This window comes from Strigops habroptila, chromosome 7 (assembly GCF_004027225.2).
Source record: "Strigops habroptila isolate Jane chromosome 7, bStrHab1.2.pri, whole genome shotgun sequence".
NCBI lineage: Eukaryota > Metazoa > Chordata > Aves > Psittaciformes > Psittacidae > Strigops > Strigops habroptila.
In genome coordinates this window covers 40,247,955-40,262,199 of record NC_044283.2, presented here as the reverse complement: position 1 = coordinate 40,262,199, position 14,245 = coordinate 40,247,955, and the positions used below count along the sequence as shown (strand labels likewise).

Below are 14,245 nucleotides of genomic sequence, written 5' to 3'. Positions count from 1 at the left end.
AAAACAATTCCTTTCTTGAGATCCAGCAAAGTCTTACTATGTGGAAGTGCTGGCTTGAAGTTTTACAACATGTAACTTTGAAAGAGACAACTGTGCAAGTCGTTAGGCTCCTTCCCTATGATCTTTAAGGAAACCAGACTGTCACACAAGCATTACTTTGCACGTTAATGGTCTTGGTGACACTCCTGCATCATACTTCTGTGCAGCAGGGCCAGCCACACAAGACCTTTATCCTTTGCTCATGAGGAATACTTTCATGCAGACACACTTTGCTGACTTGACATTTGCTTCTCTCTTCTTACTTTTTCTGTGCTACGTGTTGCTTTAAGTACTCTGAACTTTGTAAATAAATGGGGTATTTGGGTACCTCAGTCCAAGCTTTGTTTCATTAGAATCAGTCTATGCTATCCTATTCATATAGATTATGAATTCCTTATGATTTGTATTACAATACAGCTATCCATATGTACTCACAAATCCTTTGAGGAATAATGTGTCCTGCATAAATGTTTAGAATAAATGTTGTGTGAAGTACCTGTTCTTTGGAAAAATTAAGACAAGGGGAATAAATGCTTTCATATTTTTTTCTTTAAGTGAGTTGAGGGTATTGCCAAACACATATATTATATCAAGCCTTTCCTGGCAAGAAATACCAGTACATAAATATTATGTATAGATTAATATAAATAGTCTGAACTGTGGAGATCATGGGAAGCAAGTTTAGTCTGAAAATGTCTGAGCAACTGAGTTGCTCTTACTTAAGGTTGAAGATTTGTTATCTGTGTATAAGCCATATATTTGCTTAAGCTTCAAGTTGTAGCATTGAAATAAATAAAATTATACATTTCCACTAGAGTAGTAGTAGCCAGCTTTTTTTTTGGCCATGTTTGCTTCAAGATGAAGGAAGACAGCTAAAAGCATAGGAAGAATAGTTGGTTATAATTTCTGTAACTGTCTAAAGTATATAGTTACAATCTCTATCATATAAGAAAAACTGCAGTAGTTTATGACGGAGAATTCTCAGCTCTTAAAGTGAAATGCAAAAGTAGCATGATTTTTTCTTTGGAATTTAAACATTAAAGCAGTACATGAATATGAGATATTAATGAAAATACTTTCTTTTCCAGGTGCCAGTTCCACTGATTCAGAAAGTGAAAATTTAATTTTCAAATCAAAATCTGGAGCTATGCCACAGTAAGTGTGCAAAGTAGAACCAATGCTGTGCTAATGTTCTTGATAAGGGACACTGGAAATTCTGTGGTAGTTTTAGGTCTAAATAAGCATCTGGGGTATATTTGTGTATGGCATGCCTTTTCCCCTTCTCTCGTGTGATATGAATGTATAGTATTATAACTGTAGATTGTATTAATGTGCTTGTTCTGTCAGAGAAGTCTGGTACTACCCTGACAACTCTTTTGATGATATCAACTTTTCATATTCATAAGTAAGTTAACTAAGTCTTCATTTGTAATCACCCAGCCCTGTGCCTCCAAAACAACCGTGCAGAGGCCTACAATTAAAGAAGCAAAATACATTTTAGTTTCTATCTTAAATCAGTACTTCTTATTGTATATGAAACTGTAGATTAGCAAAAGATTGTGTTTTACTCAAGCTTCCTCCAGTGTTGATCTTTTCAGCTGACAATGACATATTTAAAGATGTAGAAAATACAGGGTAGCTTACAGGTTACAAACTATCATAGTCTGATTTCAGATCTTACAGAGTGCTTACTGTTTCCTTTTTTTCAGGGCCCAAAAGAAAACCACTTCTGTTTCCTTGACAATAGGATCTTCTGCACCAAAGTCTGGAGTCACCACAGCTGTAATTCAACCTATCTCTGTGCCCAGTCAGCAGGTATTTTTAGACACCAATTTTTAAATTAGTGAAAGTATTTTAAATTTTATTTCAACATTTGTAAGTAAGTCCTGAAAAACTCTGTCATTTTGAGAAATTATATTATTGAACTATAAACTTATGTTACTATATTAAGAATGCTGATTTTAAAGTAAGTATATATCCAGTAAATGTGGCGTAAAAATATACATATGGATTCTTACACACTGTGTGTGTAAGATGTGAGCAGCTGATGGTGATGAAAATTACAGAGTATATCACTCAATAGTGACTTGCTCCAAATCCAAAAGAATGTAATACAAATGAATGCCTACAATATGTTTTAGCAAATGTTTTAAATTTTGTTCGTAAACAAAATACTGCTGTCATTTCTCTGTGCCTTTTAGAGAAAATTAAATTTTAATATCTAGATGTTAAATGTAGAAAATCAATGTTTGTATTAAGTTTTAATGCTACTGTGGATGACTTAGAGTTTGCATATAAATCAAAATCCAAATGAAATAAAACTCTCTGTTTTAGACTGTACAGGGTAAATTCTTTTCCCTTCCTTTGGCTAAACTAAAGAAGCTTTTAGGTACCTGGATTTTTTTATTACTACAGCAGTCAAGGGATGTAATAACAGGAGAGGCAAAAAGGCTTCAGTGCAAAGGACTTACTTGAATGATGTTACCAGGAGTCAAACTCAAAATACTTCAAGGCAAAGACAGTTGGATACAAAATTCTCATGGGAAGTATAGAAGCCTTTAAAGCTTGTATTTTGATTTCAGAAATAAAACAGATGTGAAACAGTGATGTCACTCAAGAACTAGAACAAGAACACCATAACAAGACTGTACATTTGAGTGTTTGAGTTATTTTATAGATATATGCAGGCCATATTATTGAAACCAATATTCTTTCAATTTTACAGCATTGTTGCATTGCTTTGCAGGTTCAAAGCCCTACTTCATGCCTGCACCGTCTGGATGGACCCAAGCCTGTCTATTCTGCACCCATTTTTACAAAGGTATGTTTTATCCATAATCATTTTTATATCATACTTCTATAGTCCAGTAGGAAATCTCTAAAATACAACTTTAATCGAAATATTATTTTCATTGTGCCTCAAAACATAATTTCCAAAGCAGTAACTATTATTTAATCACCACTTTTTGAAGTCAAAATAAAGCAGAGAAGGTATTTCTGCTCGTTACTTCAGAAAAATAGTGGACTAAAAGCTAATATGGAATAGCAACTAGTTTTGCCTAGATGGAAGAGTAAGCCTTGTTCTCCACAACTGTCTAGCTTGGCTCCATCATAATCCCTTTCTTATGTCAAAAATCAGAAAGGTCTGATTCTATCCCTCATAATGCTGCACTGATTCTGCAGGTGTCACAGGATAATGAATAGTGGAGGTGCAAGGGATTAGAGAATGTGGTTACTGCAAGATAGGGAGGAAGGTAATTTCCTAGAAAGAGTGGAAGTAGATAAAATCCAGCCCTCATTCAGTAACTACCAAAGCAATCAAAACTCTACTGTTCCTTCCCAATCCTCATATCTCTTATCCCTGAAATCCGGTATTAACTGGCTTAAACCAGTTGGGACATTCCAAACCAAAACTTTAATTACACAAGAAATGAACCAGGTATGAACAAGAAAAATATACTTACTCCAGCTTGCTGATGTAAATTTCTTCCTATGCAAACTTCAGGGAACAATCCAAAGATTTTTAGATTTCCATGGAACAAAATTCTTATGTATTTGATTAACTACAGATCTATGTATAGTAAGTAGAGATAACTGAGCTTAGACCTAGCTTCAAATGCTTTGCTGCATCGAAGCCTAAAACATTATTAATAACCTGGAAAGGGAATGAGACAGCCAGTACAATAAAAAAGTCTTTGATTTATAATCTTAAGATAGTTAACAAAGGCAAAAATAGTGGCTGTCTACTGTCAATTCTGTTACTTAAAATAGTGTTTCTGTTCTCTCATTGTAGTTCTTCATAAAAGATTTAGACTCTTGCAGAAATTTTTCAGATATACATAAGAATTTATTACAGCCATAACACTGTCTCAGAAGCCATCCATATGCAAGCTAATATATCCTAATAGCATGTGTGTCGTCTAATTTTGCTTGGTTGGTTATAAATGGCTCACAGGAAAAGCAACTCCGTGTTCTAGAGGTTGACCTGAAAGCAGCGCAGCTACTTTCTCAGGACCAAGTCAATCAATGTGTAGTTAGTTGTGAAATTTTAATTTCACCTTGTGGAAGAAGGATGAAAAATGAAAGTTCAGACTGCAAGTATCTGCTTATTATGATCTGAGGCATTAAACAGTCCTGCAGCTTTTCCATCTTTGGTCATATTAAGAATGTATTTGAAAATAATCCATTCAGTCATTTTAAACTATATATCTGATATATTAAATTTAATCAGAATGAAATGCAGCTCACAGAAAATGCCTATTGCAAAAATGTAATAACACAATAAAATAAAGTTGAAATATTACAAAGGGAAGAAAAGACAATTTTTAAGAATATAAAGTGCTCCTGGTTCATTTGAATTGTGATTGTTATATTTCAGGAGCTACAAAACTCCACAGCATCTGAAGGACAAGTTGTGGTATTGGAATGCAGGGTCAGAGGACTCCCTCCCATTCATGTTAAGTGGTTTCGACAAGGCATTGAAATTCAAGATTCTCCAGACTTCAGAATTCTCCAAAAAAGTAAGGCAGTGTCATGGTTTAACCCCAGCTGATGACAAAGCCTCACACAGCCGCTTGCTCACTCCCCCACAGTGGGATGGGGGAGAGAATCAGAAGGGTAAAAGTGAGAAAACTCGTGGGTTGAGATAAAGACAGTTTAATAGGTGAAGAAAAAACCACACACGTAAGCAAAGCAAAGAATTCACCATTTCCCATCAGCAGGCAGGTGTTCAGCCACATCTAGGAAAGCAGAGCTCCATCGTGCGTAATGGTTACTTGGGAAGGCAAACACCATCACTCCAAACATCCCCCCTTCCTTCTTCTTCCCCTAATCTTATATGCTGAGCATGGCACCATATGGTATGGAATATCCCTCTGGTCAGTTGGGGTCAGCTGTCCCGGCTGTGTCCCCTCCCAGCTTCCTGTGCACCCCCAGCCTTCTCTCTGGTGGGGTGGTGTAAGAAGCAGAGAAGGCTTGCTCTGTGTAAGCGCTGCTCAGCAACAACTAAAACATCCCTGAATAATCAACACTGTTTCCAGCATAAATCCAAAACATATCCCATACTAGCTACTATGAAGAAAAATAACTCTATCCCAGTCAAACCCAGAACATTCTGCATCCCTTATTCCATAGCATTTACATCATGGTCAGGTCTTTGCTATTCAATAAATCCTCAGTAACCACCATCCCCCTTCCCATCTTTGATGTGATACACAGATATCATTCCCCCTAGTCTATGGACCACCCATGTGAAATATGTGTAAAACGTTCACAAATGCCCACAAAATGTCTGTTGACTTCATTTGGTCCATGATTTTTGAGCTCCATCTGTTATGGTGGTCACTCTGGACAGGAGAGGTGGTGTGTTGCATGGAGTGATTTGGCACTAAAGCTAGCTCAGGCTGGGTCACTGCTGTACATGCGCTGTTTCTTGTAAGGCTTGTCCTCCATTGGTTCAGGTGGTTCCTGCTACAGTAATTGCTATAGCATGCAACTCAAATCATGGGTTACAACATTTTAAAGGTATATCCATTACAATCTCCACCCCTGGTCGTTTTGGACCAAACCATCAGCTTTATCATTGCAATGAAGTCATTCTTTTGCTCCTAGCCTGGTGTGCTGGTTTTGGCTGGTTCCTGCTATGTTTCCACCCCTGGGGCAGTTGATTCCAGGTGTACTGGATGCCCCTCCAAGTGAAAGCAGACTGTGGCCTGTGCTCTGCTGCCAAAGGGATTGAGTAAAACACATTATCAGTATCAGCTGTGGCATACCATTTGGCTGCCTTTGGCTCTAGCTTGTACTGAAGTTCTAGCACACCCAGCATGGCCACACTCGGCCAAAACTAGCATAGGCAATAATCTGAAGCGGCTATTTTTCACATAGGGTGGGGAAAGATCGTGTTAGAGTCTGTCAGGATTGAGTTTTGGATAGAGTCCTCTCTTTCTCACATTTCAGTGATTGTAATGGCTAGAAGTAGTAATTGAACTGCTACTGCCAACAAACAATTTAGCTCTTCCTTATTTTGTAATGTGTCTGCACAGATTCTGTACTTGTCTACACTATTTCAGTATAATACGTTCATTCAGTACACTGTTGTTCATTAATGGAATCTCTAATACTATTTTTCTTGTTTGTTTCCCCTCCTTATGATGTGATACACAGAGCCACGATCTGCAACTGAACCTGGTAAGAATCATATGAAAAAATAATCTCTTGATTCACTGGCTCTTTGAGTTTGTACTGAAGCCATAAATAGAAAAGTGTTTCTGCTGAGCATTGGTAATATGAAACCCCCATAAAGACAGTGTTTCTTTATCACACCTTCTATACTCTACACTGTCCTTTACTTCAATTCCTTTATTAGTTAAACAGTAAATTCCATTTGGGCCTGCGAGGAGAGTCTCACAGCTTAAACTTTGAAGGAAACTTTGGTCTCAGAAAATGAGCAATTTGCATACTACTGAGGAAAAAGAACAAATCCCACGAAATTCCATTACCCAAATTATACTTGCAAGAGTTTCATAACACCCAACCACTAAATGCTAGTTTGGCCAGTCTAGCTTGGCAGATGTGAATTGTCTTAAATGCAAGTAAAAGCTAGTCCTCAAAAACAAGGGCACATTGAATTTTTCAAGCCTATTCTCAAGATAAAAAAGTCCTAGATTTCAGAAAGCAAAAAGTATCCTTCCAACAAAAGCTTTTCTCTGTCTGCTTCATTTTCCTATTATACATCATTATATGCTGTGGTGGTTTCTTGAATAGAAGTGGAAGCTAAAAGACTGAGAATGTTTGTTCTTTTCTTTAATTTTTCTGAGTCAAACAACATGTAGAAGAGAAGACAGTGATATGGTCTGAGCCTTGCTTTAAGAGGGTGGCTGGTTTTGCTTGAATATGCTTGAATTTGGAGGGAGTTTTAATTATGGAGTAGAAAAATAAAACTGGAAAGTTTTCTAAGACCTGGTGTCTTTCTAAGAGTGTCTCTGAACTGAAGGACCTTATCAATGGGGGGATGTTCTGAACTTTGGGGGTCGCATTGGCAGTCTTTGACTGCAGGGGGAACAGACTTAGCAGCTAAGTGATGTTTCTCAAAAAGCAGTTGTGGCTATGAAGATATGAACTAGAAAAGAGTAGTGAAAGGTTAATCCTAGGATAAATTCAGCTTTCTCGTAGCTTTTGTGGAAAGGAGAGGAGGTGAAGAGGGGAAAAAGCTTCTGGTTTCTTCATCAGTTACTCAATTTTCTTACTGCTTCACAAAATTGTTGTATACCTATTTTACTTCACAAACATCATACATGTATGCATATACATACACACGTGTGTGCACACACATACATGCTGTATCCTGACAGTTAATAATATTTAATTGTGGTGTGCAGCATCATCACCTCTAGTAACAGCTGATGCCCAGCATACATGTAACTGAATGATTTGGTTAATGGAGGCTTGAAATGTGAGCTATGTGAAGGATTGAAGAGTGTTAGAAAACCAAATTAACCTATAATGAGGAATTAAAACATGTCCAAGTGCTAACTTGGTAGTTTGTAGGCTATTGGTAGTTTGTAATCATACCCCAAACTGTAAAGTTTAAAAATTGTAAGTTACAGTACAGAACAGTTCAAGGAGAGTTTCAATATCACATCAATCCTTTCAATGTGAAAAGAAATAAAGGAGAATAGATTTGTGTTGAAATATGTTAATTTCTGTATCTTTCTTGGAACAGATTCCTCTAATATATATTACAAAGTAAGTCTCTCAGCTGTTTTCTTGATATCTAAAAAAAAAAAATTAAAAATTGGATCAATGGGTTGACTTTTTTCCCCTTCCCAGAGAAACTTATTTCCTGATCAAGTTGTATCATCTTTTCTAGATTTAATCTACCAGTGCTATGAGAATAGTACCTAGTATATCTAGGTCACTATTATCACGAGCTTCTTTTCTACAAAATCACTTAAACTGCATTCACTCTCTCCTTTAACATGATAGAAAGGATCTGAAAGGACTGAAACTACACGAAGTTTCTACAAAGTCCAAATTTACTAGCATATCTTAGGGTTTTGTTTTTAATAGCTGCTGTAAAACTGTTCTGTCAAATCTCACAATCATGAATAATGTTTGCTTATATTTGGTAATCTTTTTTTACCCCTTCACACTCTTTAGGCAACATAATGTGTATAATGCTAGATCAACAAAATATTTCAGAGCAGGAATGCACTGTTACCTAGTAGAAAGGAGAAGTGCTTGTTTGTTTGAAACAAAAGGTTCAAATTCCATTCTGTGAATAGTTGAGTACAAAGGAAATCGTATATTATGCTTCTTGCTAGAAGATTTTTTGCATGGGCAACTAAGTAATTTTCAGAACTGCTGGTCACAAGGTTTGTATGGCCTGACAGATAGATATTACTGTGGAATAAGTAAGAATATTTATGACAGTTCACAAACCTAGCAATTTCCTTTCAGAACTACTACATGAAAGAGGAAATAGAAGGTGGGATTCTGAGTTCAAAAAGATCATCTCCTTACAAGCCTTCTAACATACCTGTACCATCATGTTAATGGTGCTGAATGCTCTTATTCCCATGTCTGGTTAGCTTGCAGACCCTGGGAGAGGATACCTGAAGCCTTCTGAAGAATGCTAGGGAATGGATCCTTTCATAAAAGGTGCATTTCTTGAGTTTCCCTAGGTACATAAAAGTTACTTAATATCAAGGGATCTCATACCACTCTCAAGGTAGGTGGCAAAGCAAGAGTAGGAAGGCATATCAAAATACTATTTTGGTATCTGTATTGCTGCAGTTTAATAGACATAACAGTAGTGAATGCCTGACAGCAGCCTGTTGGGGTTTTTTTTCATGCTTGTAATTCCATTGTAGTATGTATTTGTAAGAACCTTCCTGCTACCGAAAACCTATGAAAGAATTTCAGTGTGGTATTTTGTTCTCCCTGCATTCATTGAGCCAACTAGTATCCCTGTAAGATTTGTGCATGTATCAGTTCCTACTAAACCCTATTAAATAATGTGCAGTGTCTTACTCTCCACTAAAATTAATGACAGTACACTTACTGGCTTATTTGTGTAGGAATTGACTCCATGCTTGCAAAGGGAATGTAAATAAAGTTTGGGCAAAATGTAAATATTTCCTTTTGGCATAAATGATGAGCAGTGTTTTGTGTATTAGTAGTAATACTCATTTTTAGAATGTCATGAGGGCTCTTAATTCTTCTACAACAGGAAGCTGGGAGGGTACTAGAAATGCAATACGTACAACACTGGTTTGTGATGCAATTCAGACTCTAAGAAGCCAGACAAAACAATACCTGCAGAGGAAATTGTCCATAAGCAAACATACAGCTGATATTCAGTACAGATGGTGAATATGTGTGCAAGACGGATAGGGAAACCAACATGCCTATGCTAGATAAGTATTTAGAATTTTGAAAAATGGACATGATTTCTAAAGGTTTTTCTAAGTGTACAACTTCCGTGGAATTTTACATAAATTATAACAAGTTGTGTTGACTTTAATTGCTGGATGTCAACTAAAGTCCAACCATCAATAAACACTTTCTAGTGCTCAAAAACATCAGTTGTTCTTTGCTAGGTCAATATTAATTGTTTAAAGAAAAATGTTCCATGAACTCACACAAGTAAGAAATTAAGAAGCAAAGAGATGTTTTTTGATACTTTTTTTGGGGTACATTCTATCTATCCTAATGTGTTTTGCACTCTTTTTTCTGTCTAGACAGAAATCAGTTTGCATCACAAATCTCTCCAGACTGCTTTGTGAATTAATAGCTAGTCAGATTACATAAAGCCAACATCACAGTTTGTCAAATTACCTGCTCTGTACTTCTTTCTTGGAAGTTTTGACTTTATACTGACTGAATCCTTCAAAGAACAGGCTGCCTGAGAATGAAAAATCCCATTGAGTCATTTGCCAGCTGTTGATATTTTGACCATTACTCAGCTGTCTGGAGGCAGCCACAAACTGTATTGAATTACATTAAAACAATTGTCTAATGGCATGTAAGAAGAAAACTATATGAAGTAATTTTTCTTAAATTGCCAGAGAATTGCCACATATACATGCTTTATTTTCCTAAGCACAATACTATGTATGTTCACCAAAAACATCCCAAAAGATAGTCATCACTTCTCTTGGATTGTGCTTTCTTGTTCCTTGTTTGGCTGCTGTGTTCCAGTAAGTGTAAGGAAGTGCTGTGTAAGTCCCTTAGAAATCCCCCTGTATTTCTGCTTATTGGAAACAGAAAACACATGGCAAATGTTACAGAAATCCTTACTGCCCCCTCATACCAAGAAAATCAGCTTTTTGATAGCTGATGAGATTCAAAACACAGAAACTTCAGTACGTTATTGTGCATGTTGGATCCTTGCATTTTTTAGTGAAAACAAAAGAATCATGACGAAGAATCTAGCTCGCTCTCTCACTGCTGGGCAGCAAAGAAGGGCTTGAAGAAAGCGATCTCCAATGAGCTATAGCTCAAGATGCCAAATGGAGAGAAAAACTGAAAATAAACTGAAATTATCTTTCATTAAATAAGGTGGTCTGATCAATCTATGTGCTATCGTTTCTCAGTTACACTTTCAGTTGTCCTCTGTGCTTCTGAGCTACAGAATTCTTGTACTGTCAGTGACCCCTTTTAAGTCTGACTACCACAACTTTCCTTGCTTGTTGATGCTTCCAAATTCAAAGTAAATCTCTGATTTTGCACTATTTGATTTTTTAAAAATGCTGCTCATCTTCAGTTGTAAATATTCAAAGCTTAGGGGGGTACGTTAATCGTCATAGTTACATTGCTGAATATGTTGATTTCAGCTTCAATTCATACACCTACTTCAGACTAGCTGGCTTAGGCGTCTACATCATTATAACTGCCTTAGATTAAACTTTTCCTTCACCCTGATAAATAGCTTAATTTCTCCTCAAACATGAACACTACTTTAGGGACTGAAGTCCATGCTGTCATTATTGTATCATATTGTACCATCATGTAATTCCTATTCACTGTACCTGAACTGGCTGGTTAGCAGCCACCTTGGGTATTGATTGCATTTGCTGTAACCTGTGCTCTGTACCCTGAAACTGCATTATATTGCCCAGAATCAAATTTGCTGTTGTTCAGTTTTCTTCTAAGAAGTGTTTTGTAAGTGCTGTTTGAGGTATCTGCAAGCATAGGAGGTTCTGTATACTTTTTTAAAATTTGTCTCTTCATTTCTTGAGTGGCATGAAGCCTATTAAATAAGCCAGAACTGCTGCCTGACTGGGTAAAGTTGTATACAATAACGATCATCAGAAACAGGTAAATTCAATACTTTTTTCATTGTGTTATTGCAAGTTAAGGTATCTACAGATCTGCAATGCCATCTATTATGCTACTCTGCGTATTCAGTTCTGCTTTATTTTCACATTTCCTCATTCTCATGTATGTAAAAGATGCACAGATACCTAAATGGGAAGTTACCTGATGATAACTTGCTTTGCTGTTAAGCTGTAGTTAAACATCTGATGACTAGGGGAACAAGAGGGAAAACAAGAGACAAGTTGTCTACAAGATGACAGGGTTGTGTTTGGTTGGATTTTTACCAGGAACCCACCACTCTGACTAACGCGTGTCTTGGCATAGCAGAAAACTTACAGCTTTGAACCTGCAGCTATAGAAATAGCTCTGGTCCTTGCATCCTAACGAACAACTATTAATTAAAGACCATACTTACTTCCCAGGGCTGTATGTGCATTACAGTGGAGGAAGCTAATGATCACACTTGGAGATGAAGGTGCAAATATAACAACTACTCAACAACTTTTAATTTAATACATAGAAACATTCTGAAGTAAACACATCACTAGAGATGAAATTTATTAAAATGCAACAGTTTTCTGTCTTACCAAAGATAATTCTTCTTAATGGACTCATGAACCATAAAGGGAAAGGATTACTGCATAAAATGTAATCTTTCTTTCTAGATAACTGACAAAATAGTCAAGTAATTGCATGCCTAAGCATTTTACATGTTTCAGTGAACAGAATGCTTTTGTATTCATTTAGTCAAGTGTTAAATATGTTTTAAGGCCCTGAGAACAGCATTTCAGAGCTGCTTTCTGGAACACATTTTTGTGATGAAATTATTTGTCAGCTGGTGATTGCCGGGAAGTAGAACAGGCATTATTTACTTCACATCATCAGATTCTACTTCACATAGGAGCAGAAAGAAAAATAGTTACAAAAGTCAGGATGTAAAGCTAGAAAAATGCTCGGAGCACTATGCATCCAGAATGTGTTATGGAATTCTTTAAAGAATGTTTCTTTTGTCAAATTAGTACTTTATTTCCATGCTTTTCATTGTAGTAAGCCTTTTAGCAAGCACCTGGAGGTTTGTGATTCTTGGTGTGGGGGAAGAAAAATGAATAAAGACAATGGCAATGTGTCGTTTGCACATGCTTTTTGCCCAAGCCGCCTTTTGATTAGTTCTTGGGGGGGGGGGGGGGGGGGGTCTGTTTTCGGTTTAGCCGGTTTTCTCATGACTAATCACAAACGCGTAGTAGTTTGCTCATCTGGCTGAGAAAACTGAGTTTTAAACTCTGATTAGTCTCATCACTAATTTACTTTCAATTTCTTTTACAAGGATTACTGCAATTTACCATGTATAATTTACAAATACGCTGCTTCCATAAAAAAACCACATCAGGGCAGAGTCCATTAGAATTCTTGTATCACTGAAGAGTGAAGATCAGCTCTTCTCATGTGATTTTTTTACATACTTCAAAAAATGGAAGAACATTATGCATTAATGCATATTTCCTGTTTGGAAAACAGGACTTCTGCTGGTATTTTGTATTCTGCTGGTAGATTTTGCAGTATCTTTGCCCTCATTCAAACAGCAGATCTCAGCATGGTGGGAGTGATTTTCCTTTGCAGACTTGAAATACACAGCTTTTAGAATTCTGCTGTTAAATGAACAGGAAACTAGTACGCTGCATGTATCGGATTGCATCCTCAGAGTCAGTTCAATCCAGGAGCAGGCACGTGTGGTTAACAATAGAGCTTCAACTGCTTACGACACACCAAGACTCTAAAAAAAGCTGATCTCAGTAGTTCAAAAACTAGCTGGTGTTACCCATTACTTTCCTGATAAGACCTTTCATGAGTCATTAATCTTCATCTGGGTCAGATAGCATCCAACGTGCTACAGTATTACCATACATGCCTCTTGCAGCTACACAGAGTGACTGGTTTGTAATGCCAAAAAAAAAAAAAGCATGTTCTGCTGTCTGAAAAACAGCTCTGTGCCAAATATTAGTCATTCATTTTTAGCCCATTTCCAGTACAAGGAGTTTTTGGATACATTGTCATTTATAATTGGAAAAATTCCTTAACTTCTTTGTTAACTGTCTGAAGAAGATAGTGGTCTGCCATTCCACAGTGGAAATTAGGGAAGGGAAAAAAATTAAACAAAAAACCAAAGCAACAAAACAAAACCCCAAAATCTATTAGAGAATGTTTTCCTTCGTTGAACTAGAAAATGTGAAGCTTACCTTACTGAACCTCTGCTACAGAATAATTTTCATGCAAGATATATTGGAGTCTGAAGTATTTTTCCTCACTTGTCAGTTTGTTTTTATTAGCTATATTCCATTGATTTTGTGATATGTAGGATTCCATGTAAATATCCTTTCTTTTTTTTAATGAAACTGAATTCTGTAAAACTTCTCTGCATTGGTTTTGAGACTAGAAAATGAGCATAAGCAAAAGAATCTCCTGATTAATTAAGGAAACCCATGATGCAGCATAGTCCAGGTCTAAAAATATCTAGGTGTGTTGTGTAAATATTAGGATTATTTAGATAGGCTATACTGTGATTCTTTTTTTTTTATATATATATTAAATACTATTACAAGTAGAGATAAAATGAAGTGACTTCTTAGAAGAATCTGAAAAAAAATGCCTGGATAATTAAAAATGTGCATTATGGATGGATGGGATTGATTTAGAAAACATTACTGAGAGACCCAACCTGAAATATGAACAATCCAGCTTTCATGTAAGTTTTCTGACTGAGGCCCTGGTATAATCAAAGCATATGCTGTGACATACCAAAGTAGAATGAACAGATTTCAAACAGCCACAGAATACATCTATGTCACAGCGTTCTGAACAGTGCCTGAGGATGCTGGTTTGTCGCATATTT

General features: G+C 36.5%; 1 protein-coding gene across 4 annotated transcripts in view; it reads left to right on the top strand.

Moving 5' to 3' along the window:
- The window catches only part of PALLD (palladin, cytoskeletal associated protein), a 145,097-nt gene that overhangs the window by 22,181 nt on the left and 108,671 nt on the right, over positions 1-14,245 (top strand). For all 4 annotated transcript variants that reach the window (XM_030491855.1, XM_030491854.2, XM_030491853.1 and 1 more), the window contains exons 3-7: positions 1,128-1,194; positions 1,749-1,854; positions 2,786-2,860; positions 4,418-4,559; positions 6,202-6,225. In XM_030491855.1, the coding sequence (XP_030347715.1) occupies positions 1,187-1,194; positions 1,749-1,854; positions 2,786-2,860; positions 4,418-4,559; positions 6,202-6,225 (355 nt within the window). In that variant the 5' untranslated portion in view covers positions 1,128-1,186. The remainder of the gene's footprint in view (positions 1-1,127; positions 1,195-1,748; positions 1,855-2,785; positions 2,861-4,417; positions 4,560-6,201; positions 6,226-14,245) is intronic.